The sequence below is a fragment of the Ochlerotatus camptorhynchus genome, unplaced genomic scaffold (genome assembly GCF_037179485.1).
Source record: "Ochlerotatus camptorhynchus isolate MF236.1 unplaced genomic scaffold, CSIRO-AGI_Acam_v1.1 ptg000330l, whole genome shotgun sequence".
Lineage (NCBI taxonomy): Eukaryota > Metazoa > Arthropoda > Insecta > Diptera > Culicidae > Ochlerotatus > Ochlerotatus camptorhynchus.
Window position 1 is genome coordinate 9,206,196 of NW_027040818.1, and position 24,113 is coordinate 9,230,308.

At 41.3% G+C, this 24,113-nt stretch overlaps 2 protein-coding genes across 2 annotated transcripts; one reads left to right on the forward strand and one right to left on the reverse strand.

Moving 5' to 3' along the window:
* Positions 1 to 16,624: 16,624 nt before the first annotated feature.
* On the reverse strand, positions 16,625 to 18,813 carry LOC135708663 (uncharacterized). Its single transcript, XM_065230763.1, has 2 exons — positions 18,533 to 18,813; positions 16,625 to 17,942 (listed from the first exon to the last, which is right to left on the reverse strand). Exons 1-2 carry the CDS (start codon positions 18,811 to 18,813, stop codon positions 16,625 to 16,627), a joined length of 1,599 nt encoding a protein of 532 aa, XP_065086835.1.
* A 581-nt stretch (positions 18,814 to 19,394) lies between these two features.
* LOC135708664 (uncharacterized) lies at positions 19,395 to 23,628 on the forward strand. Its single transcript, XM_065230764.1, has 2 exons — positions 19,395 to 20,215; positions 23,493 to 23,628. Exons 1-2 carry the CDS (start codon positions 19,395 to 19,397, stop codon positions 23,626 to 23,628), a joined length of 957 nt encoding a protein of 318 aa, XP_065086836.1.
* The last annotated feature ends 485 nt before the right edge of the window (positions 23,629 to 24,113 follow it).

The window sequence follows — 24,113 nt, forward strand, 5'->3', positions numbered from 1 at the left end:
GCGGTTGAATCTCTTGTAGAACTCGACACTGCACATCCCGCTATTGAGGTTGCCGTTTCTTTGCCGTCACCAGTGAGATTTGATCAGCCACACGAGAACCCGCAATTTGATTTCCGTCGTGTCAACTATGACTTGATGAGTGAAGCATTTTCTGTGATTGATTGGCAATTTTTGGATGACGAACGAGATCTGGATGACATCGTTGAGTCGTTCAACTCTGAGATACGTCGTGTTATCGAAGCTCACGTGCCACTTCAGCGTCCTACTCTGAAACCTCCATGGACAAACAATCGGCTTCGTAGATTGAAGCGCCGTCGACGTACTGCTCTTCGGAAATTCAAACGTAATCGATCACAACACCTGAAACGTCGTTTTGTTCTGGCCAGCAATAAATACACTAGCTTTAACCGCGAAATGTATGCTCGTTATATAGACCGTACGCAGAGAAATCTACGCCTGCATCCCAAACGTTTCTGGTCATTTGTTCGGTCGAAGCGTAAGGAAAATGGGTTACCTTCGTCTATGTATCTCAGTGCCCGCTCTGCTAGCACAGATGCCCACAAGTGTGAGCTGTTTGCTGATCACTTCAAGAGTGCCTTCTCGGACATGTCGATTTCGTCCTCGCATCTAAATGCAGCCATCCATGACACACCATCAGATAGGCTCGACTTTGGAATTTTCCAAATCACTGAGGAGCACGTACAAAAAGCGATACGTAAACTTAAACATTCTGCGTCATACGGTTCGGATGGTATTCCTGCATGCATTCTTAAGAATTGCTCAAGTGTCATATTGATGCCGCTAGTGAAATTGTTTAATATTTCATTACAGCGAATGACATTCCCATCCGCGTGGAAGACTTCGGTCATGATTCCTATTCACAAAAAGGGGGACAAGTGTGATATTTCCAATTACCGCGGGATAACGTCGTTGAATGCTTGCTCCAAACTCTTTGAGATAATCGTGAACGATGCCTTGTTCGAAGCTAGCAAGAATTACATCTCTAGTGCCCAGCATGGATTTTTTCCAAAAAGATCTGTGACAACGAACCTCACTCAATTCACTTCATTGTGCATTCGATCGATGGACGCTGGCATGCAAGTAGATGCTATATACACTGATTTCAAAGCTGCATTCAACCGAGTGAACCATGCTATTCTGCTTCGAAAACTCGAGAAATTTGGAGTATCCGTCGCCTTTGTTCGTTGGTTCGAATCATACCTGTCAGGACGGTCTATGAAAGTTAAATTAGGCTCCTCACATTCAACCGCCTTCCCGATTGTATCCGGAGTTCCACAAGGGAGCAACCTAGGCCCCCTATTGTTTTCGCTTTTCATTAATGATGCATCGTTTGTTTTACCATCTGGAAATCGTGTTTTCTACGCCGATGATGTTAAGATTTACATGGTAATCACATGCATCGAGGACTGTGCCTACCTGCAGAGTTTGTTGGAGTCTTTTGAGGATTAGAGCAAACGGAACTTACTGGAACTGTGTGTAACGAAATGCAACACTATTTCGTTTTCCAGAAAACGTCATCCGATCATCTTCCACTATCGTCTTGCTGGTCATGATCTAGAACGGCTGAATCAGGTTAGAGACCTTGGTGTGATATTGGACTCTGAACTTAACCTCCGGACACATTATGCTGATGTGATTTCAAAAGCGAATAGGCAGCTTGGATTTATCTTTAAACTTGCCGATGGATTCCGTGACCCTCTGTGTCTGAAATCACTGTACTGCGCCTTGGTTCGCTCGATCCTTGAATCTGCTGTAATAGTTTGGTGTCCGTACAGCAGTATATGGGTTGACCGTATAGAATCGGTTCAAAGAAAATTTGTGCGCCTAGCTCTTCGTTATCTACCTTGGCGTGAACATCTAAATCTACCTCCCTACGAACATCGATGCATGCTGTTAGGAATTGAAACACTGGAGAAACGAAGGTCTGACATGCAAGCGGTTTTTGTCGCCAAAGTATTAACTAGTGAGGTGGATGCACCTGCCATTCTTGCCGATATCAACGTTTATGTACCTGAACGCCCCCTTCGTCGGCGTAACTTCCTGCATTTGGCATCCCGCAACAGTCGATACGGGCAACACGACCCAATACGGTTCATGGCCTCTCGCTTCAATGATGTATCTGAGCTTTTCGACTTTGAAGCTTCTGCAGCTACTTTTCAACGCCGCCTAAGTAATCGATTGTAAAGCTGTTATGTGCATGGATTGATTATGAGCAGGTGAGTGACTGTCCATCCCCTGATGACTGTATGAATTGTGCTACCTGTTTTCATTTTTGTTTCCGGTTGCTTTCGACCCTTCCACGAGGACTTGACAATCAATGACGATGCTGCACTGTTGCTGACACACTTTTATGACACTGACCGCATTTTAACGTTTTTAATTTACACTGTAGTAATTATTGTATTTTGCATTGTTTTTGCTGTGAACTGTGTAATTGTTAATGTTTAGTTTCTGTTTCTATGTACTTAATTTAAGAAAAGAAACAGGGTTTTTATGCCAATTTGAGTTCACCATGACTCAATTTGGCTTTTCCCTGTCCAACTTCATTAAGACAACCTTGTCAGATGGAGGAATACAAATAAACAAATAAACAAATAAACAAATGATTATGTTAACAGCCATACCACATCGATTAATGTTGATATGGAGACGCCCTATTAAAAATGTTATGGATAATTTGCTTACCGACGTGTTCAAGGTATCATCCAAACCATTTGTGGAATAGTTCAATGATTTGGGTTATCGTTCGGCACTCGATACTGGTTGTTGGTTTAAGACGGTAGGATTGTATTCGGATACGATTTGCAACCATCGATCGGAGCATGCAGAGATTTAGTTGCTTTTATCATGTTTGTTCTACAATTTTTTGTTATTTCAATGCTATTTCAATAATTTAGCACTTAAATATCTAATTTTACTTACCAGAGAGATTCTATTTTTGCCAGAGAAGAAAGGGCTTCCGTTCGGCTATATTCCTTTAGCTATAGGAAAGATTCCGGTTCAGCTATAGAAAAGATGATGATCCTGCGGATGAAACAATATATTGTTTTGATTACTTCATCCTGCAGGATTGCATTCTCAGTTTGAATTCTGTAAAAATATTGTTAACATTATTTGTTGATGTTTTGCTGGGAGCAACATATTTTTCATTTTGAAGAAATCTCAATAATTTTGCATTTAAAAATTAGGATTTACTTACCACTCTTACCGGCGCTACTTTTCTGTTCATATTTGTTTTCTGTTATTGAATATAGCAATTACAATAACATGTAAAACATAGTTTTCTTATCACAAACTTCAAAATATATGCAGTTTGACAGATGATCTCAAGTTCATCACCGCTACGATGACAGCGCCGCGGTGGCCGGCATAAACTTGGATTTGTCAATTGTCTCATCATTTAATTATTCGCAGGTGAATTCCTGCTGTTGTTGATAACCGATTGGTAACTGTACTTCGAGGGGATGCTCGATGCCACTTATCTGCAACTGCAACATCCTTGCCTCCCTGAAACATCCGGGGTTTCAGTTTGTTACAGTGCCTTCAACTGTTTCTACCTCCATGGTAATTGGTACAGGTAGAACACAGATTTTCGACACCTGTCGCTTACAGAAACCGCTAGTCGTCCGCAAGGTGACGACCCTTACAACACCGTCCGATCCTGGATGAGTTTCCTCAATGCGTCCAATCCTCCATTGAATAGGGGGGATGTTGTCGTCTAGGATCACAACCAAGCTGCCAACAGTGACGTCGATAGGTGGCTGCCACTATTTACTGTGGACCTGAAGGTGAGTAAGGTATTCAGACCTCCACCTTTTCCAAAAATCTTGACGTCGTCGTTGGGTGGCCTCCAGATCTTGCAATTTCCCGTACGATAACTGGGTAAAATCTTCATCCGGTAGCGCTTGTAAGGCAGAGCCTACCAAAACATGTCCAGGGGTCAATGGTTGTAGGTCCCCGGGATCGTTGGATAGCTGTGTCAAAGGCCTGGAATTAAGGCAGTACTCCACTTGAGTTAGGAGCGTTACCATATCCTCGTAGGAAACCACTGTATCTCCAAGCACACGTAACAGATGTACCTTCGCCGATCGCACCGCGGCTCTCCACAACCCACCAAAGTGGGGTCCGCCGGGTGGGATAAAATGCCACGTCATACCTTCTTCAGCACAGTCCCTTGCTATGGTTTCGTGATGTACTTTGGTTTTCAATTTCCGTATTAGCTCCATCATCTGGTTCTTCGCACCATTATCCGAATAGAGGCAGGTATACCTCTCACGTCGCGACACAAACCTCCGTAATGCCTGCATAGATCGCGCCGTCGACAAATCGGTGACCAGTTCTAAGTGTACCGTCTTTGTCGAAAAACACACGAAGACTGACACGTAAGCCTTTACCGCTCGCTGCCGATAGCCCATCCGTACATATACTGGACCGAAGTTCCAGTATAGACCAAGCGTTCGATGCACAAATCACTCAAAACAGGAAGTTGTTGATGAAATCGAATCCATTCTCTTTCGATTTTCTCGGGTAGTTTAGCATCCCATGCCAATTGATTATTATTTGCATCCCGTAGACGCCATAGACGTTGCATGAAAATTTTGGCCTTGGTGATTACTGCTCCGATGAGCCCTAATGGATCGAAGAGGGCTGCGATTTCCGATAAAATCTTCCGTTGGCTGAATACAGTGTCTTCCTTCAATGGAGAGATCAGGAACCGATACCGAAAAACATCCGTGTTAGGCATCCATACCAAGCCTAGCGTCTTCTCTGTTGAATCCGGACACAAATGGATTCCATCCGCCGTTTGTATTGCTCGACTTTCGTTAGGTAGGTCTTCCACGACTGATTCACTTCCGCAGTTCAAATCCACGTCTCCGCAACATCTCTTGCATCTGGCTCCTTAGCTTTTTGGCGGTGTCCGGGTCATCCGCTCCCTTAATGGCATCGTCCATATAAAAAATCTTCCTTTACGGCTTTAGCGGCTAATGGGATTCTGTTAGCTTCATCAATTGCAAGTTGTAGTAACGTCCTGGTAGCCAGGAAATCAGCAGGGTTTGTACCATGGGTTACGGTACATAGTTCATAGGTAGCAATGGGTTTGTTTTGACTTGGCCTAAACAATATCGACTGGAGAGGGCAATCTTTAGGGCGGACACCGATTTGCTTAAGCATTTCTTCTGCGTCAGCCACTAACATAATTTGACGCATTTTATCCTGAATAACAGGACCCGCGAGCAGCCCATCATTGAGGGAAAATCCTGACGTCGTTTGTGCTGAAGCATCAAACACGACCCTCACTTTTGTGGTTGTACTATCCTCCTTCACAACAGGGTGGTGTGGGAGGTAGCACCGACCTTGCTCCATTGCTCCGTCCGTAACCAGCTGCATATGCCCTAAAGCTTCGTACTCCTCCAAAAAGGCGCAATATTGACTTCGTAGTTTCTCATCACGGGACAACCGTCGTCTCAGAACTAACCTGTTCGCATCTCCAGAATCGTTCAAGTACCTCATCGAGTCGACTAGAAACCACAAGCTCACACAGGACAGATTTGATAGGACCACTCACCGAGTATCTGCCTGTTACCACCCATCCGAAGACGGAGTCGACTAACGATGGTAAATTATCACCCACCCGAATGCGACGATCAGAGACAAAGAATTCGAAAAATGATTCCGCTCCTAATAGCAGATCAATTCGTTCGCATTGCAAAAAGGTTGGATCCGCCAACTAAACTCCGTCGGGTATGTTCCACCTGCTGCTATCAATTGCCGCTGTGGATGCCTGTGCTGTAATTTTTGGCATAATATAGATTTCCATTGGCTGATTGTAGTCTGTTATCCGGGATTGTACGAGGACTGTAATGTTTCCTTGAACCTTGGATGCCACACCTTGAATACCAATGACCTCTACCTACTGCTGTGCTCCTTCACCGTGAGCATTTTCCTCAGCCGTTTGCTGATCAAGTTACATTCTGTAGCACTGTCCAATAATGACCTTGGGACCTCTGTCGTCTTCCAACACCACTAGCGCAGTGAGCAATACCACACCCGTTGTGGATGCTGTAGCTGAGTGGCAGATCTTCGAGCCTGTCTTTGCCAGGTTAACGACCTTAGAAGTGTTTGGTCCCACAGTTGGTTCCAATTGACTCGGCCTTTCCCTTTAAACAGACAAGTGTGTGGTGTTTTGCCTTACAGTTGCGACACGAATATTTGGACGAACATTCTTTCGCTTGGTGACCACGTCGAAAGCATTTTTGACACAACGAATTAGTTCAAAGAACACCGTTCCTTTCCGCCACAGTCATTCTTTGAAATTGTGGGCATTGATACAATATATGGCTTTCTGGACAGACCATATATTTGCTGGACATCGAAGACTGGAACGTAGCATTGCAGGATTTCACCGAGGAGATCTTCTTCGGAAATTTTGACTGAACAGGATCTACCCTTTTCTCCGATGCCTTGCTGGGAAGTGCTTCCAATATTCTTATTCGGCGTTGCAAAAATTCGGTGAGGGCCTTTATGGTGTCTTTCTCCTCGCTAGAAGAATTTTCTTCCCAACATCTCCTGGTTATGCTATCTAAACGAGAGGTGAGTACGTGAAGCAACAACATGTCCTTATAATCGGCTTTATCGGAGACGACTTGATCGAGGCCTTTTACAATCTTTTCGAACGAGTTCAGAAGACCGTGCAGATCCGATGCCGATTCCCTTTTAATCGTTGGTAGTTCGAAAAGAACCTGAACTTGCCGTTTACGCAGTGCCTTGGAGTTGGTGTACCGTTTGGTGAGCAGATCCCACGCAATAGTGTAATTGCCGGCAGTTAGGGAGAGCGAATCAATCACTGTTAAGGCTTCACCTTCGAGTTGACTCCGAAGATAATGGAATTTTGACGTAGGACTACGTCTGTGATTTCTATATGGGGGTACACTTTGTGAAAACCGAAAATGGAACATGTAACAAAATTATGAAAGATTTTGAACATTAATAACTCAGCTTCCCCTGGACCAATTTCAATAATTTTATGGCCAATCGATCAGAAATATTTCTATGCATCAATAACAATGCTTCCGACTGATGATTTTAAACAAGAAATTATTGAAAAAATCGTAATATCAAGATTTTTTCAATGCACAAATAATAATTTTATCACTGTTTTCATAAAATAAACGTTCTTCCCAAACCCAGTCGTCATAATCGAATACCACTTGGTTGCACATCATTTTGCTTTAACCTGAAAAGATATAAAAGTGCGCAGATGTCTGGCATCAACTCATTTTCGCTTCGGACGGCGTGGTGAGCAGGCAGCAGAAGGATCAATAGCAGCAGTATGAAGGTGGTGGCAGGTTAGGTAGTCCACTCTTTTACCCAACAAGCTATGACTGGTCGTGGCAAATGAGGAAAAGGTCTTGTTAAAGGAGGCGCCAAGCGTCATCGCAAGGTCCTTCGTGATAACCGCCATCGGTCGTCTGGCTCGCCATGGCGGTGTCAAACGTATTTCCGGTCTGATCTACGAGTAAACACGAGGTGTGCTGAAGGTGTTCCTGGAAAATGTGATCCGTGATGCTGTCACCTACTCTGAACACGCCAAGCGTAAGCGGCCATGGATGTCGTTTACGCTTTAAAGCGACATACGCACTCTTTACGGTTACGGAGGTTAAATCATCACCAACTTTGGCAATAAAACGCCCTTTTCAGGGCCAACAAGCTTATTACAGTAAAGAGTTGGAATAGAATTTATCTGCGCCTGTTTGTCTATATTCAGAACCACACGCTCCCATCGTTAATAACACGTTAATTGCCCTTTGCTTTAAAGGTATTGACATTGGCAAACTACGCAAAAGGAAAGTGTCGCTACTTGATAGCAAACTACTCATGATGGGAGGAGTCTGTTTAGCTTACTGGCGTGTGCAAAAAGAAAGGCAATCGAAATTTCGTTTTGTGATTGTTTCCCAAACACAGACATCATATTGAAACACCATCGTGATTATGCATTGTAGCATTCTCTGTAAATTACAATTGGTACAGTAAGCTCTTTAGTGTTTACACTTCGCGTTTGATAGAGTCTGCTAAATATCTCCGCGATTATTGGAAGCGCGTGAGAGACCAAGAGGCAGGGAAACCTGAGAAACAGACGTGGACCGTTGCTGAACGCATTCGAATGTGTCGAGCCAACAAGAAAGTGGCCGAAGGTAATGTCAAAAATTTGAATAATGAATTGTTCATTATGGAGTTAAGTTTCTAAACCATTTATTTTGCTATTAATATATAGCAATATATATATATATATATATATTAGTGAATGGAACATCAAAAACAATCTTGTAGTTCTACGTCAACAATGCGGTCGTGCTTTGGACACAACCCTTAACTTTTTTAACCGCTGGGAGATCCGGTTGCCAGTGAATAAGCGAGGTGTAAAGATCTCGAAACGTGAGCCATTCATTCATCTAGTTTGCCGTTAAACTTGGGGAGCGTGATCTGTAATAGTCGTACGTGAGGTGTAGAACCAGAGGAAGCATTGGCGGAAGAAGTGGAAGTAGACGGATTGTTTTGAGTAGGCTGACTTTTCTCCAGCAGGAATGTTTTCAGAGTGAAGAATCGGTTCCACACAATCCAGCTTATTCAATCGCACGGTATCTTCCAACGGCTTCGTCTGGGGCGTGTTATATTCCATATAGGTATACAAGTTGGTGAACGTCGTCTGCAGTCCACGAAGTCTTGTCTGCAGCATCCGCAGTGAAATCGATTTCCTTTTTGACATGGTGTACCCTCAAAAAATTAGACCAAGTAGCGAAGCTTGAGAGGATTAACGTACTTCGAGAGCTGGTAGCATATGAACCTTAACCGATGTAGGAAAACCTCCAGACGAATCGAAATAGGGATGTTCACGTCCAGTTGGCAAGTTTCTCTACCGTCAAATTGATGTTGGTCTCTCGGTTGAAATTGTAGTAAGCAACCGATGTAGTAGCAGCGTGGATGTAGCACCAGCGTCAAGGTACGATAGGTACGATTTATCTTATCCAATAGAAAGACCGCGAGCAGTACTGTGAGGTGAGCAGTAATTTGATTGGACATTTACTCACCTATTTAAGGCAAGTAATATGCCTTGAATGTTGATAATTAATTCTCCTTGGTTGGCGCAATCACAACCGACGCTCTCAAAAAAGATGGCGTTTCCTCAGGTAACAATAGATGTGGTTTTTTGATACCGCATTGGCGAACCGAATACCGTAAGTGGTCCTTCGAACCGGATAGTTGGAGGAAAACTTATCCGGTAGGACACCTACACCTTCCTTCGGAAGGGAAGTAAAGCCGTTGGTCTCCGGTTCATGAGTTGATGGGTCGATAGGTAGTTTCCAGGTGTGGGAACTGCCTCCCTGGCGTCGGTCGCATTGGTGCTCAGCACGGAAAACAAACCAAGGAAAAAAAATTGTAACGGTCATTTGGAATTCTACCGATTTAATCAGCTGTTCAAAAACCCCCTTCAAACAGAATGACTTTCGGCGCCGATAAACAAACAGCGTCCAGCCGTAATAATTAAATGCATTGAGCTAAAATGGCTTAACTAAACTAAACATCACGTCCCATTACACTCAAAAGTTCACATTTATATAAAGCATATGCATGACTGATCGAGGGGCAATCAAGCATGCAAGAAGACCTACATAGCTATGCGATTGATTGAAATTGTACGGGTATTTTACTTTCTCGGAATTTTGGGTCTTCTCCTTCCCTTCGGCAACACACGAGGACAAGGTTCAAGTCCAAGTCCATGCCTGCAGTCAAGCCAACCAACCAACGATGGCTGTTTGAACCCAGAATGGAAACTTTCGAATGCTAAGCACTTTTCCCGTCCGTTTCCTTCTCGTTCTCGTTATTCATTTGGACTCTAACGGAGGGAGCTGCACAAAAAATAACTAACTTTAGTTAACATATTGGACGCATTCGAATCGAATCGAATCGATTTTCGATTCCGGACAAATGGACCTTCATCAAATCGGGGAGAACAGCTCGAATCGATCCAAATTTGTCTTCTTTGTTTTTTTGCGAAACGGTCCAGTGACTTTTTTTTCGACATATGTGGGTGTGGGTCTACGGGGAGCACGTTTCGGGCGAAGGAAGCATCGGTGGCATGTGGCGCGGTTTAAATTTTTGCCTAACGAAGAATGTTTGAACCGTAGGAATGTACGTGCCGTGGAAGGTTGTTGTGCTTCCGGATAAGTCTCCGGTCGTTTTCCGGACCCTGTCAGTGATCCGTATTTTTGACTGATTGGCCGGAAAGCTAATTGAAAGGAATCAGGGAAATGGGATCAAGAATTACCATGCGTCTCCATGATGGTCGTCAATTTAGATTTAGATCAAGCTGCTTGTCTCAAAAGCTTTCGATTGGTAGGTAGCGTATTTTTCCACCTAATCAAATCGTTTAATGGGACGAATTGCTGTGTTGTTAAAAATTGCTGTGTATCCATGCTGCATCTAGTACACCACAGGAAAGCCTCTTTCATCATTTGCTTTTCACTTCCCCAGGCACCACGAGTCGTATTTTCCAAGGCAGCATCATCCGGACCAGCCCTGGCAGGATAATAATTCAAAGATTTCAGATTTAATTTCAGATAGTGCCATGGATGGATGGCAGCCTGAGCAAAGTGGAGTTGCCAACCACCCTGAAGGACTCCAACAAACCGACGAACGCCGTGGCAATGGGGGAAGGGTAAAGAATTGTGATGAGAAAATTGCTGCTGCTGGTGCAGCTTCTGCTGTTACGTACCAAAAGTACAAAAGTCAATCTCGCGGAGTTTTCGGATGACAGAGCAAAACAGTTGAGAGCGGGAACGGGTGTTGTTTAGATCAAACGTTGCCCGACGAAAATTGTGACCTGATGGCATGTAGCTGCTGCTGCCGTTGCTTCTATTGGGTGCTGAATAGACGAATAAGTCTCCCATTGGGTGCAAGATGTGATGATTCCACACGAAAAGCGCCGACGATAAATTGCTACAAAACTGTTTGCCAACAACGTGCGTTCACTGAATGGCATCCTTTACAATTGTCGAGATCGTTGCGATAGTTTTGTCCGGGATGATGAGTTCTTTTCATAATGTCCACTATTTCCGCACTAGGTGGATTACTCCTTGCAACACTGACTTGATGCACCAGCTACACGGAGTCCTTCACTACATCCACAGTGGAAGACTGCTTTCTTTGCTATTGCAGGACCATCCAACCGTCCATCCACCCATCGCATCATCTGAAGAGGAGAGCATAGATTCGCTCATCAAAGCGCTTTTTGTTTTGAGAAAGGTCCCCTCACCCAACTTCTACCCCAATTTTCTTTGACACCGGGAAAACCTTACGCTAGTTAACCTATGAGCAGGGTCGTCTTATCGCATCGTTGTCGTCGTTGTCGTCGTCGTCATCGCCTTTGCCGTTCGGATTCATTAAACTGCGAGATGAAAAGCACTGGAACTGGCTGCTTGACGACGATTAATGCCAAAACGCTTCAAAGTGCAACACATCGACCGGTGAGTTGTATTGCTGTGGAAACCGGGACGACGACGACGAAGACGGCGATGATGATGGTGATGGTGATATTACTTTGATGTTTTTGATTATAACGACGATTTAGCTGGCGAAGGATTTTTGAAAGTTACGTTTTAAAATTGAGTGCAAAGGATGTCAAAAAATTAGAAAATCAGAAAATCAACTAGCCAGAGAGTTAAACAATTGTAAAATCGGAAAATATGAAAATTTGCATGTCAGGTAATCAGAAAATCGGCAAATCAGAAAATCAGAAAATCAGAAAATCAGAAAATCGGAAAATCAGAAAATCAGAAAATCAGAAAATCAGAAAATCAGAGAATCAGAAATTCAGAAAATAAGAAAATCAGAAAATCAGAAAATCAGAAAATCAGAAAATCAGAAAATCAGAAAATCAGAAAATCAGAAAATCAGAAAATCAGAAAATCAGAAAATCAGAAAATCAGAAAATCAGAAAATCAGAAAATCAGAAAATCAGAAAATCAGAAAATCAGAAAATCAGAAAATCAGAAAATCAGAAAATCAGAAAATCAGAAAATCAGAAAATCAGAAAATCAGAAAATCAGAAAATCAGAAAATCAGAAAATCAGAAAATCAGAAAATCAGAAAATCAGAAAATCAGAAAATCAGAAAATCAGAAAATCAGAAAATCAGAAAATCAGAAAATCAGAAAATCAGAAAATCAGAAAATCAGAAAATCAGAAAATCAGAAAATCAGAAAATCAGAAAATCAGAAAATCAGAAAATCAGAAAATCAGAAAATCAGAAAATCAGAAAATCAGAAAATCAGAAAATCAGAAAATCAGAAAATCAGAAAATCAGAAAATCAGAAAATCAGAAAATCAGAAAATCAGAAAATCAGAAAATCAGAAAATCAGAAAATCAGAAAATCAGAAAATCAGAAAATCAGAAAATCAGAAAATCAGAAAATCAGAAAATCAGAAAATCAGAAAATCAGAAAATCAGAAAATCAGAAAATCAGAAAATCAGAAAATCAGAAAATCAGAAAATCAGAAAATCAGAAAATCAGAAAATCAGAAAATCAGAAAATCAGAAAATCAGAAAATCAGAAAATCAGAAAATCAGAAAATCAGAAAATCAGAAAATCAGAAAATCAGAAAATCAGAAAATCAGAAAATCAGAAAATCAGAAAATCAGAAAATCAGAAAATCAGAAAATCAGAAAATCAGAAAATCAGAAAATCAGAAAATCAGAAAATCAGAAAATCAGAAAATCAGAAAATCAGAAAATCAGAAAATCAGAAAATCAGAAAATCAGAAAATCAGAAAATCAGAAAATCAGAAAATCAGAAAATCAGAAAATCAGAAAATCAGAAAATCAGAAAATCAGAAAATCAGAAAATCAGAAAATCAGAAAATCAGAAAATCAGAAAATCAGAAAATCAGAAAATCAGAAAATCAGAAAATCAGAAAATCAGAAAATCAGAAAATCAGAAAATCAGAAAATCAGAAAATCAGAAAATCAGAAAATCAGAAAATCAGAAAATCAGAAAATCAGAAAATCAGAAAATCAGAAAATCAGAAAATCAGAAAATCAGAAAATCAGAAAATCAGAAAATCAGAAAATCAGAAAATCAGAAAATCAGAAAATCAGAAAATCAGAAAATCAGAAAATCAGAAAATCAGAAAATCAGAAAATCAGAAAATCAGAAAATCAGAAAATCAGAAAATCAGAAAATCAGAAAATCAGAAAATCAGAAAATCAGAAAATCAGAAAATCAGAAAATCAGAAAATCAGAAAATCAGAAAATCAGAAAATCAGAAAATCAGAAAATCAGAAAATCAGAAAATCAGAAAATCAGAAAATCAGAAAATCAGAAAATCAGAAAATCAGAAAATCAGAAAATCAGAAAATCAGAAAATCAGAAAATCAGAAAATCAGAAAATCAGAAAATCAGAAAATCAGAAAATCAGAAAATCAGAAAATCAGAAAATCAGAAAATCAGAAAATCAGAAAATCAGAAAATCAGAAAATCAGAAAATCAGAAAATCAGAAAATCAGAAAATCAGAAAATCAGAAAATCAGAAAATCAGAAAATCAGAAAATCAGAAAATCAGAAAATCAGAAAATCAGAAAATCAGAAAATCAGAAAATCAGAAAATCAGAAAATCAGAAAATCAGAAAATCAGAAAATCAGAAAATCAGAAAATCAGAAAATCAGAAAATCAGAAAATCAGAAAATCAGAAAATCAGAAAATCAGAAAATCAGAAAATCAGAAAATCAGAAAATCAGAGAATTGGGAATTCTGAATTAGGCAAATAGGTATACTGCCCATAATCTCATATCAGTCCCATATGGAAAATGTAGGCATTGAGAAAATTTGAGTCGAAGTTACAAAGTGCGATTTCTATGTAAATATTTGAAAAATCATAGTAAATTTATTAATTCTTTGTTCAAGTTTAAATCAGTTGCATTGAAGCTCGCATGTTGTGTTATATCAGCGAAAAATATGGCAACTGGAGAAGCATAACTGTAACCTCACCTCTGGACGATTGAATTTAAGAATGTGACTGATATGCGATTACTTTGCTTGATGGGACAAACTAACTTGATGTTGTTTTCACATTTGTCATGATCAAAGTCCGTAGTTTTATCACATAATATGAAAAAAGATGGCAACTGGTAGTGGATAGCGTTGTTATTTCAAAATTGACGAAAATACATATGGGACTGATATGCGATTATAAGCAGTATAGGGAATTAGGAGTAAGGAATTAGGAATAGAGGAAAGAGGATGGAGAATTAGGTATGGCAAATTAAGAATTAAGAATTGGGAATAGAGAATTGGGTATTGATAATAGTCAACAGGAAATAAGAAACTAAAAATTATGAATTGGAAATTCAAATTAGAAAATCATAAATTCATAAAATCAGAAAATCAAGAAAAAAAAATACAAATCAACAAAACAGAAAACCAGAAAATCTGTGAATTTCAAAATCATAAAATCATATAATCAGAAAATCAGACAATCGGAAGATCATCAAATTAGAAAAACAGAGATTCAAATAATCATAAAATCAGTGAATCATAAGATCATATAATCATAAATATACAAATTCAGAAAATCAGATATTATCAGATAAAATCAGACCATCAGGATATCACACAATCAGAAAGTCAGAAAATCAGAAAATAAAAACAAATCACAAAATTCGAAAATTAGACAATTAAAAAATTAGAAAATTATAAAATTAGGAAATTATAAAATTAGGAAATTAGAATATTAGAAAGTTAGAAAATTAGAAAATAAGAAAATTAGAAAATCAGAAATTGATTAATTGAGAAATCCAGAATTGTAGAAAATCAGAAAATCAAAAATTCGTAAAATTTGACATCACAAGAAATCCGACGACTCAGAAAACCTTAAAATCAGAAAATTCAGGAAATCAGAAAATAAAAAATCTGAAAAACCAGAAAATCTGAAAATCAGAAATTCAGAAATGCATTGAAGCAGAAAATCAAAAGAGCAGATAATTAGTTAGTTAGTTAATCTTTACTATAGAGACTTGCACAAAAAGCAGATAATCAGAAAATCAGGACACAGAAAATCATAAATCCAGATAATCTGAAAAATTAAAGACTGGTTATTCAAAATTAGGAATTAAGAATTGGAAATCGGGAATTTGGGATAAGCAAATTGGGAATTGAGAACAGGGAATTAGGAGTTGGAGAATGGGAATTGAAATTTAGGAATTGTTGAATTTAATTCAACGGGACGTTTCCAAAGTTATTATTCCCGCCCGGATACAAATGAATAAATAGAATCCAATTGTTGATATAGCGAGAATATAATTTTCCTAAGTAGTAGGTAGAATACATAATTTTCATTAGATTCCATTCGTATAATAGATTTAGTTGCATATTAGCTTAGGCAATGGTACGAACTTGTTGTAAGTTTAATGTAATTTTAGGTTACTAACGTTTAGTTCCCTTTGTAAATTTCAACCTCAATCCAATCAATAGAGCAGCTGATAGTTTTAGCAGTAAGGCCTGGTAATCATAAGTTTTAGCCAATAGTTTTTGTTTTTTTGTTTTTCTTCATATAAATTCATCGTCTTCATCTCTAGGAGCTTTCAGAGAAATGACTCTTACCGATTCTGGTAGCTACTTCAGTACATCGGGTGTAGCTCAGACGTAGTGATAACAAAGGTATAAGGTTAGCTGTAGGTCCTAAATGTTAATAGTTGATATCTTTTAGTTATAAGTTTGAACTTATGTATAACTCCTTACCAATTTGATCGTAGTTACTTTACACTAGTCTAGGTTTATACACTAGCTTTAAGTAATATAAATACACCTATTAATTAAGATTAACACTCTGTAGAAATTAGCATGCTTCTTGGCATGAAACCATCGTGTTTACACATTTTCCCTTTTGTTCTACCGTTCTCTCAACTGTACTCACCAGACGTGACAATTACCTGTCACTTCGCTGTACTCGGAACCACCGCAGCAGCGCGCTACGCGTGATGCTGTCACCACCGCAGTTTACGGGCTGAAGGTGTTGGCGCTGGCCTAACAGGGTGGGCCAACACTCACTCCAGAGTACGCCAACTTCCGGTGGGCTTACTACTCTACGCGCTGAACATCCAACACTGCTAACTTGGCTGCTGGACGTTCGTAGACACCGGTGAATGTTTGTACGATTGCGGATCGGACTTGACCGTCCTTACTGGAAATCGTACTGCAGCTCCGGGGCATCTTAGGGTTGACGAAAATTACAACCATCTCCATTAGCGACCGGCTTAACAGACTGGAACCATTTGGACCGACGAGTGATTTCAGGAAGATAACCAGTTACCCACCACTTCCAGAACAGGTTGGGCAGAATCTGAGAGGTGCACCAGTTCTGCCTTAGGGCGAGACGTCAGTCGTCACTCTTGACCAGTGGTTTCGTTCCGTTGGATGAACCGAGTAGGCAATGCTTCGGGGTGAGAGCCGGAGCAGAATCGTCGTCTGCTGGTACGTGCGTGAATGGCCGGGAGTTTACTACGTTCTCTATTTCGGTTAGAGTGTTTCGCAGCACTTCGTCGGACGGTTTCTTAGTTATGCAGACAGCCATCAGGTTGCTCTTTACTGTTCGTATTAGCCGCTCCCAACTTCCACCCATGTATGGTGCCAGAACTAGTGAACTCCTTCATTATCTCGTCATGGTTGATCACTTCTTCAAGCTTCTTCAGCTCTCGATCCACTCCGACGAAGTTAGTTCCCCGGTCACTGTAGAATTTACGGGGTAGCGAGTGAACTACTTCAATATGTATCGCTCGAACGGTCAAGCATGTGGCTAGCATTCCCCAGCGTTTCTCAACCCTCCATCCAACGAAGACTTCAGTTGGGCCGAAGTAATCGACTCCCGTGTGTGTGAACGGGCGTGAGAATGCTGCTAGACGACCAGGAGGTAGGTCGGCCATAAATGGAGGATTTGGTGCTGCTTGTTCGATCTTGCATTTTTGGCAATCTCTGCGTGCTTGGTTGAAGCACGAGCGTAGGCGGCCGATTTGGTATTTTTGCCGCAGTTCGTTTATCACTGTTTCGTGGTTGTGTGGTAAGATGATGGGTTTCTTCGCATCTTCAGTGGTGTACTGGCAAGCGGCGATACGAGTTCTCATGCGCAGTATTGCATGTTCGTCCAGCCACGGTGTCAACTTGTACAGTGAACTGGATCTCGGGAGCACTGCTGTTGGTTCCCCTGCGTTTTGTGGTGTACCTCGGAGGATGATAAATTCTTCAGGATAACCTTCCTGCTGTGCGAGCCGAATCAGGTATACTTCAGCTGTGTAGAGTTCGTTTTGGATGAGAGGTCCCGTTTTAATCGGCTGCTTCCGTTGCTTGGAGCAGCAGTTTGTAGTGAACCGTAGCACACGTGCGACAACATTTCTCAATTGTTCCCAGCTGGAGTAGCCCAAGACGCAAACGATTGGTTTTGGGAGAGCGTAGTGGACTGAAAGATTTGCTACGAGTTCAGCGTCTGTCGGTTCGTTCCGGATTGCTGACTGTGGCCACTTGTCCTCAGTTGTCCAGAGAAAGTCCGGTCCTTTAAACCACCTGCTCTCAGGAGATAGATCAGGCTGTACGTCCCACTTTGTACCATCATCCACTACATTCAGCTTGCTTGGTACGTATCGCCATTCGTGCGCTTCTGTAGCTTCCAGAATCTCCGTGACTCTAAACCCGACAAATTGAGTGTACCGTCGATGATCGGAGTTGATCCAGCACAAAACATCCCTTGAGTCCGACCAGTAGAACTTTCTCGTGATGATTATAGACAGCGTCTCAATGATCGTATGAGTAAGCCGTGTCCCTATCACCGCTGCTTGCAGCTCCAGTCGAGGAATCGAAGTGAGCTTCAATGGTGCTACTCTGGCTTTAGAGGTGACGAGAGAGCAGTGGATCGTCCCATTCTTGACAAATCGAAGAAATGATACAGCTACCATTCCATTTTTCCGGCATCTACGAACGTGTGTAGCTGTACTTCATCGGCTTCGATGAACGGATATCTGGTACTGTAGCATCGAGCAATCTGAACGTTCTCGACTTTGGGCAAAATTTTCAGCCAGGTGAGCCAATTCGCGAACGCATCTTCGCCAATTTCTTCGTCCCAGCTAATACCGGATCGCCAGATCTCTTGCAACTATACTTTCAGGTAGGCTAGGAAGTGTGCGATCAGTCCAAGTGGGTCAAATATAGTCATGAGGACTCGTAGAACTTCACGCTTAGTGGGCCGTCGTTCACCTTTCAGCAGAGCTCCGTCGTAACGATTCCAACCGACCTAGTAGGTGAATGTGTCAGACGTTGTTTTCCACCACATGCCTAGGACCTTCTCAGTGGATAACTTTGACGACAGATCGAGACTCTTTACCTCCGTGTTTCCTTCTTGCAGCGCTGATGTCACTTGTCTGGAATTTCTGATCCAGTTTCGGATCTCGAACCCACCTTGTGAGTGAACGTACCTAACGTCCTTCGCAGTCTGAATCGCATCTTCCTCGTTGGCAACGCTGATCAGCATGTCATCTACATAGTGTGACTTTGTGATGGCTCCGTATGGGGCTGGGTATTTATTCTTAAACCGCTCCGCGTTGACGTTCTTCACGTATTGAGCGCTACTCGGAGAACAGCACGCCCCGAAGGTCATGACTCGCATTGCGTACACTGCGAGGTTTCCATTTTCATTCGTCCAAAAGAAGCACTGGTATCGTTGATCTTCCTCGCGGATTAGCACCTGGTGAAACATTTCACGAATATCTCCAGTTACTGCAATAGGATGCAGGCGAAACCGAAGCAGAATCGCAAAAAGAGAAGACAGTAGATCCGGTCCTTTCAGTAGAGCAGAATTCAGAGACTTTCCGTGAACTTTGGTAGCCGCGTCCCACACTATCCTCATTTTCCAGGTTTGTTTGGATTTGTGACTGGGAATACTGGTAGGAACCATGTGTGAGCAGATTGCTGCTTAACTTCATCATCGGACAGCTTGCGAACGTATCCTTTTGCAGTATAGTCGGCAATCTTCAGCTGTAGTAATGAGAGAGAGAAGGATTAGTATTTTCCATTTAATTCCACTACTTTATTTGCTTATCCTTGACAGATACGCGTATTTCGTCTACAATGTGCAGAGTTCTTCAGTGTCTTGTACTAATACTTCTTCAGTCGAGTATTAGTACAAGACACTGAAGAAGTCTGCATATTGTAGACGAAATACGCGTATCTGTCAAGGATAAGCAAATAAAGTAGTGGAATTAAATGGAAAATACTAATCCTTCTCTCTCTCATTATACAGGTATTCCACTAAGACGCCCACATTCATCAGGATTCATCATGGCAACCAAGCCGTCGGAGCCAAATAAATTCATCGGATTGAAGAAAACCATCGCATCGCTTCACAAGGACGTAGCATTTCTGAAGAAATGCCAAAAATATAAGGTTATACCTATAAGCCATAGGATTAAGGTACGGACACCCACCCCACCCAGCGTAGTAAAGAGGATGGAAGCAGAGTTCATCAAGGATAGCATCAGACGGCTATATAGTAAACTGGACATGAAGGTTTTGGAATGTTATTATCTACATCTCAAATTGGCCAAGGAGTATCCAATTAAATTCCAGGAGTTTCTGTCTAGGGCCAAGGTAGCAGAGGAGTGCGAATCGGATAGGAAGCGGAAGCTGCAGGATAGGAAGCTAAACAGACTACGGCAGGAGTCTCAACGGAGACGGACGACACACCGAACGGGTGAGCAGATCCCATCAACCATCACCACGACGCCGAGGGTTCACTCCATTGATGGGTTGGTTGTCAACCGATCGACGACCGCATTCACGGAAGAACAATTGACACACCTCAACAAGGGGCTAGGATACGCGGTTACAACCAAGCCAGACGTGGAGCAGATCATCATTGACGTAGAAACAGCGATTACCAAGACGCTTCCAACAACATCACAGAATACGGTTAGGACTATCACATCGAACATAATCAAGGACGGACAGGACGGACGCGCCAACGAAAAAGAAATTCGGATTGTAAAGGAGCTAAAAAGTAAAGCAGTATACTACGTAAAGGCAGACAAGGGAAACGCGGTCGTTATCATGGACAAGGACGATTACGATAATCAAATGATAACGAAGATTAACAACGGACCGTATAGACAGCTTCGAGTAGACCCCTTACAGAACATAGTGAAACGCGTGGAGAAAGCACTGAAGGAGTGCAAATCGATATTAGGAGATGGAGCAGGTCGTATACGGGAACCCAATCCCATTCTACCCAGGATCAAAGGTCTTCCCAAAGTCCACAAACCAGGAAATGAAATGCGAGAGATCGTGTCTGCAGTTGGTTCCCCCACCCACAAACTAGCGAAGTGGCTAGTCAAAGAGTTCCAGAGTATGCCGAATCAGTTCCAGAGTAAAGCAGTTAGTAACACCCAGGAGTTCACCCAGCAACTACAATCTTCAGGAGACATCAACGAGGACGAGATTATGGTATCTTTCGACGTCACAGCTCTTTTTCCCAGCGTACCGGTCAAGGAAGCGATCAACCATTTGGAGGACTGGCTATTAACACAACGAGAGGATGCAGCATGGAGAAACAAGGTTCGGACGTACCTTAAGCTGACCCGCCTTTGTATGGAAGAAAACTACTTCTCTTTCCGAGGTAACTTCTACAAACAGACGAAAGGAGCCCCAATGGGAAATCCCCTATCCCCCTTCTTGTGTGAACTTTTCATGGCCAACTTGGAGACAATCCTGAAGGAGAAAGGACTATTACCAAACCGTTGGTGGAGGTTTGTTGACGATATCTTCAGCGTAGTTAAACGGGAAGCCCTTCCACAAATTTTAGATGAGATCAACAGAATTCATAAGGATATCAAATTCACTCACGAGGTAGAAAAAGACGGGAAACTCGCATTTCTCGATCTTCTAGTCATCAGGGAATCGTCATCATCTTCCTCGCTTGAATACGAAATTTACAGGAAACCAACAAGCACTAAAAGAGTTATCCCCTATACTTCCAACCATTCGTTCCAGCAGAAAATGGCCGCCTTTCACCACATGATTCACCGAATGCAGACTCTTCCACTCAGCGATACAGGAAAGGTTAAGGAATTACAGTACATCTTCGAAACAGCAAGACTCAACGGATACAAGGAGACCACAATCCAGGCAATCATCGATAAAAAAGCGAGAATTCTACAAAGGAGATTATTTACAACCCTCACCACAGCACCTGAACCATTGAAACGAGTGTCCGTTCCATTTGATCAAGATATTACTTGTAAACTAAGACCACAGTTAAAACAATTCGGATTAGATTTAGTTTTCACCAGTAGACATAACCAGTTGAAATCATTGTTAGGATCCACTAAAGACCCAGTTAATGTTTTAGGTAAAGCAGGTGTTTATAAAATAAGCTGTAATCATTGTAACAAAGTATATGTAGGACAAACCAAGAGAACTTTAGCAACTAGATTTAAAGAACATATAGCGGAGGTTAATAAGGCCAAAAAGCAAGAAGAAAAGGGCCTAACATATGATTTCAAATCAAAGGTTGCAGAACACATCTTCACAGAGGACCACCAACTATCGACGGAGGACATAACGATTTTACGAACCGTATCTACACCATGGAAATTGGATGTTGCAGAAAGCCTCGAGATCAACAAACAACGTAATTCAACTTTACTCAACAGGGATCAAGGAAACGGACACACATGGCTTTTCAAGTTACTACCTAGGACACATCACGAGTAAGCAGCGGAGTACCTGTTCCTATAGAAAATTAAATTTAAGTTTACCTAGTTCCTAAGTGAAAATGTACCTGTGTTAATATATATTCGGTAAATGCGATGTTTTTCTTCAGTCGAGTATTAGTACAAGACACTGAAGAAGTCTGCACATTGTAGACGAAATACGCGTATCTGTCAAGGATAAGCAAATAAAGTAGTGGAATTAAATGGAAAATACTAATCCTTCTCTCTCTCATTATACAGGTATTCCACTAAGACGCCCACATTCATCAGGATTCAGCTGTAGTACTTTCGACAACTGCGGATCCTTCGCCATACGTTTTTCTAAGGACTGATGGCGACGTAGTGCCATCTCTTGGCTATCGGGCAGACGGATGTCGTCGTATCGCCAAAGCAGGCCTGTTTCATAACGCTCACGATTGAAACGTGTACGGGACTCCAAGAGTGGTTAAAAACAATGAACAATGAATTATCGGCTCCGTAAAGCTAACGCGATTGAGCTTTGCAAATAAACAAACCAGCTTAATAAAACTTTTTTTATTTCATTACCATCCTTTTGCTATTCCCATTTCCATTTCATTTCGAAATACATTTTCATTCCGTTTCAAATTCCATTTTCTTTACATTTCTTTTCCACTTCTATATTTTTGAGCATTCTTCAACCATTTTCATTTCATTCCATTTTGAATTCTATTTCACACTCCATTTCCATAACATTTCACATTAAACTTCCATTCCATTTCCCAGTTCGGTTTTATTTCATTTCAATAGCGTTTCTATTGAATTTCCATTTTTATTTATTTCCCCTTCGCATCTACTTCCATTTCTCTTGGCACTCCAGTCCGTGTGTCCATTCCATTTTTCTTTGAATGACTAAAAATAGGTTGGTTTTCGAGATGCCTTTGTCTTCAATAGATCCTCGAGATGATGCCATATCACGCAATTTCCGAAAATGCTCTTGCAAATATGGCAGCATAAAATTGAGTGAAAAAGAAGGCCTCTTTAACCCACTCTTATACTAAAGTAAGAGCTATGTACTTGTACGTACTCTTCGAATAATACACATTGCCTCCTTCAAAGCAAACCCCATACATTATATGTATACACTTAATCAAGTGGAGTAATATAAAATTTATACTCAAACAAAAAAGCACACAAAATTTATGATTATGAGATCATAAAATATTGCGCTCCCGTTGTCGTTCGTGTGCCTCTCAATAAGAAGAAGATGGTGATGATGGCGGTGGCGGTGTTGAGCAGCTGGGAAGCAGTTTTTAGCGCGAGCAAACCCCGGCCTTTGCAGGAAACGTCTCAAGGTCCTCCGCTTCGACATAAAATGATTGTTATCGACAAGGAACGCCCAAACAACGAACGCGAATGAAATGCCTTGTAATTGGGTATCGTTTCCGGAATACCGGGCAGCGCCAGGAGCCGGGGGATTTGTATGGAACGTGCCGCACTTATTCACAAGATGGAAGGCGTTCGTGAGTCGTTCAAAGGATGTGTTGCTTTCGCCAGCCTTTATTGCCACAAGAGTTGCTGTTCGCGAAGTAAGTGGTGGAAGTGCTCTAGCGAAAGCAATAGGCTTTAATGTGAAGAATGGCGTGCTCGGCTAGTGGAAAAAGATCGCAACGTGCGAATTGGAATAACGTTTGGGTTTACGATTTAGTAGGAACAAACATTCAAACTTCACCAGCATAGAAGCTGAACTTGAATCTTCCACCCAGCAGCAGCAGCAGCAGTCGTCCATTTGTCAACTCAAATTGTCCAAGCCACAACCGAAGAAGTTTCCCAAACATCCGGCCTAGATTCGTTGACCCAACCGGCATAAATCCTTACTAATGATACGATAACGAAACTGAAACGACAACAACAGCAAAAGGACATAACTTTCTTTTCCTTCCTGGCAAAATTTGACTTCCTAGATCGTCGTCGTCGTCGTCGTGTGGAAAGTTTGTGTTGCAGACGGCTATGTACATACCGTACGAGTTGCATAAATCTTTTGCTTAGGAATGTGATGCACTTTGAAGAATATACAGAGTGGAATCTTCATAAGAAGGGATATGGCAACATGCCCAAAAGTTCAGTGTGTACCGTTACATTTGTTTAATATCAACACCCTGTTTTAATAATAGAGAATAATAGAAAATGGAATGGAATGCGAAATGGAATGCGAAATGGAAAGTTTAATGAAATGCAAAATGAAATGCAAAAATGGAATGCGAAAGGGAATGCGAAATGGAATGCGAAATGGAATGCGTAATGGAATGCGAAATGCAATGCGAAATGGAAT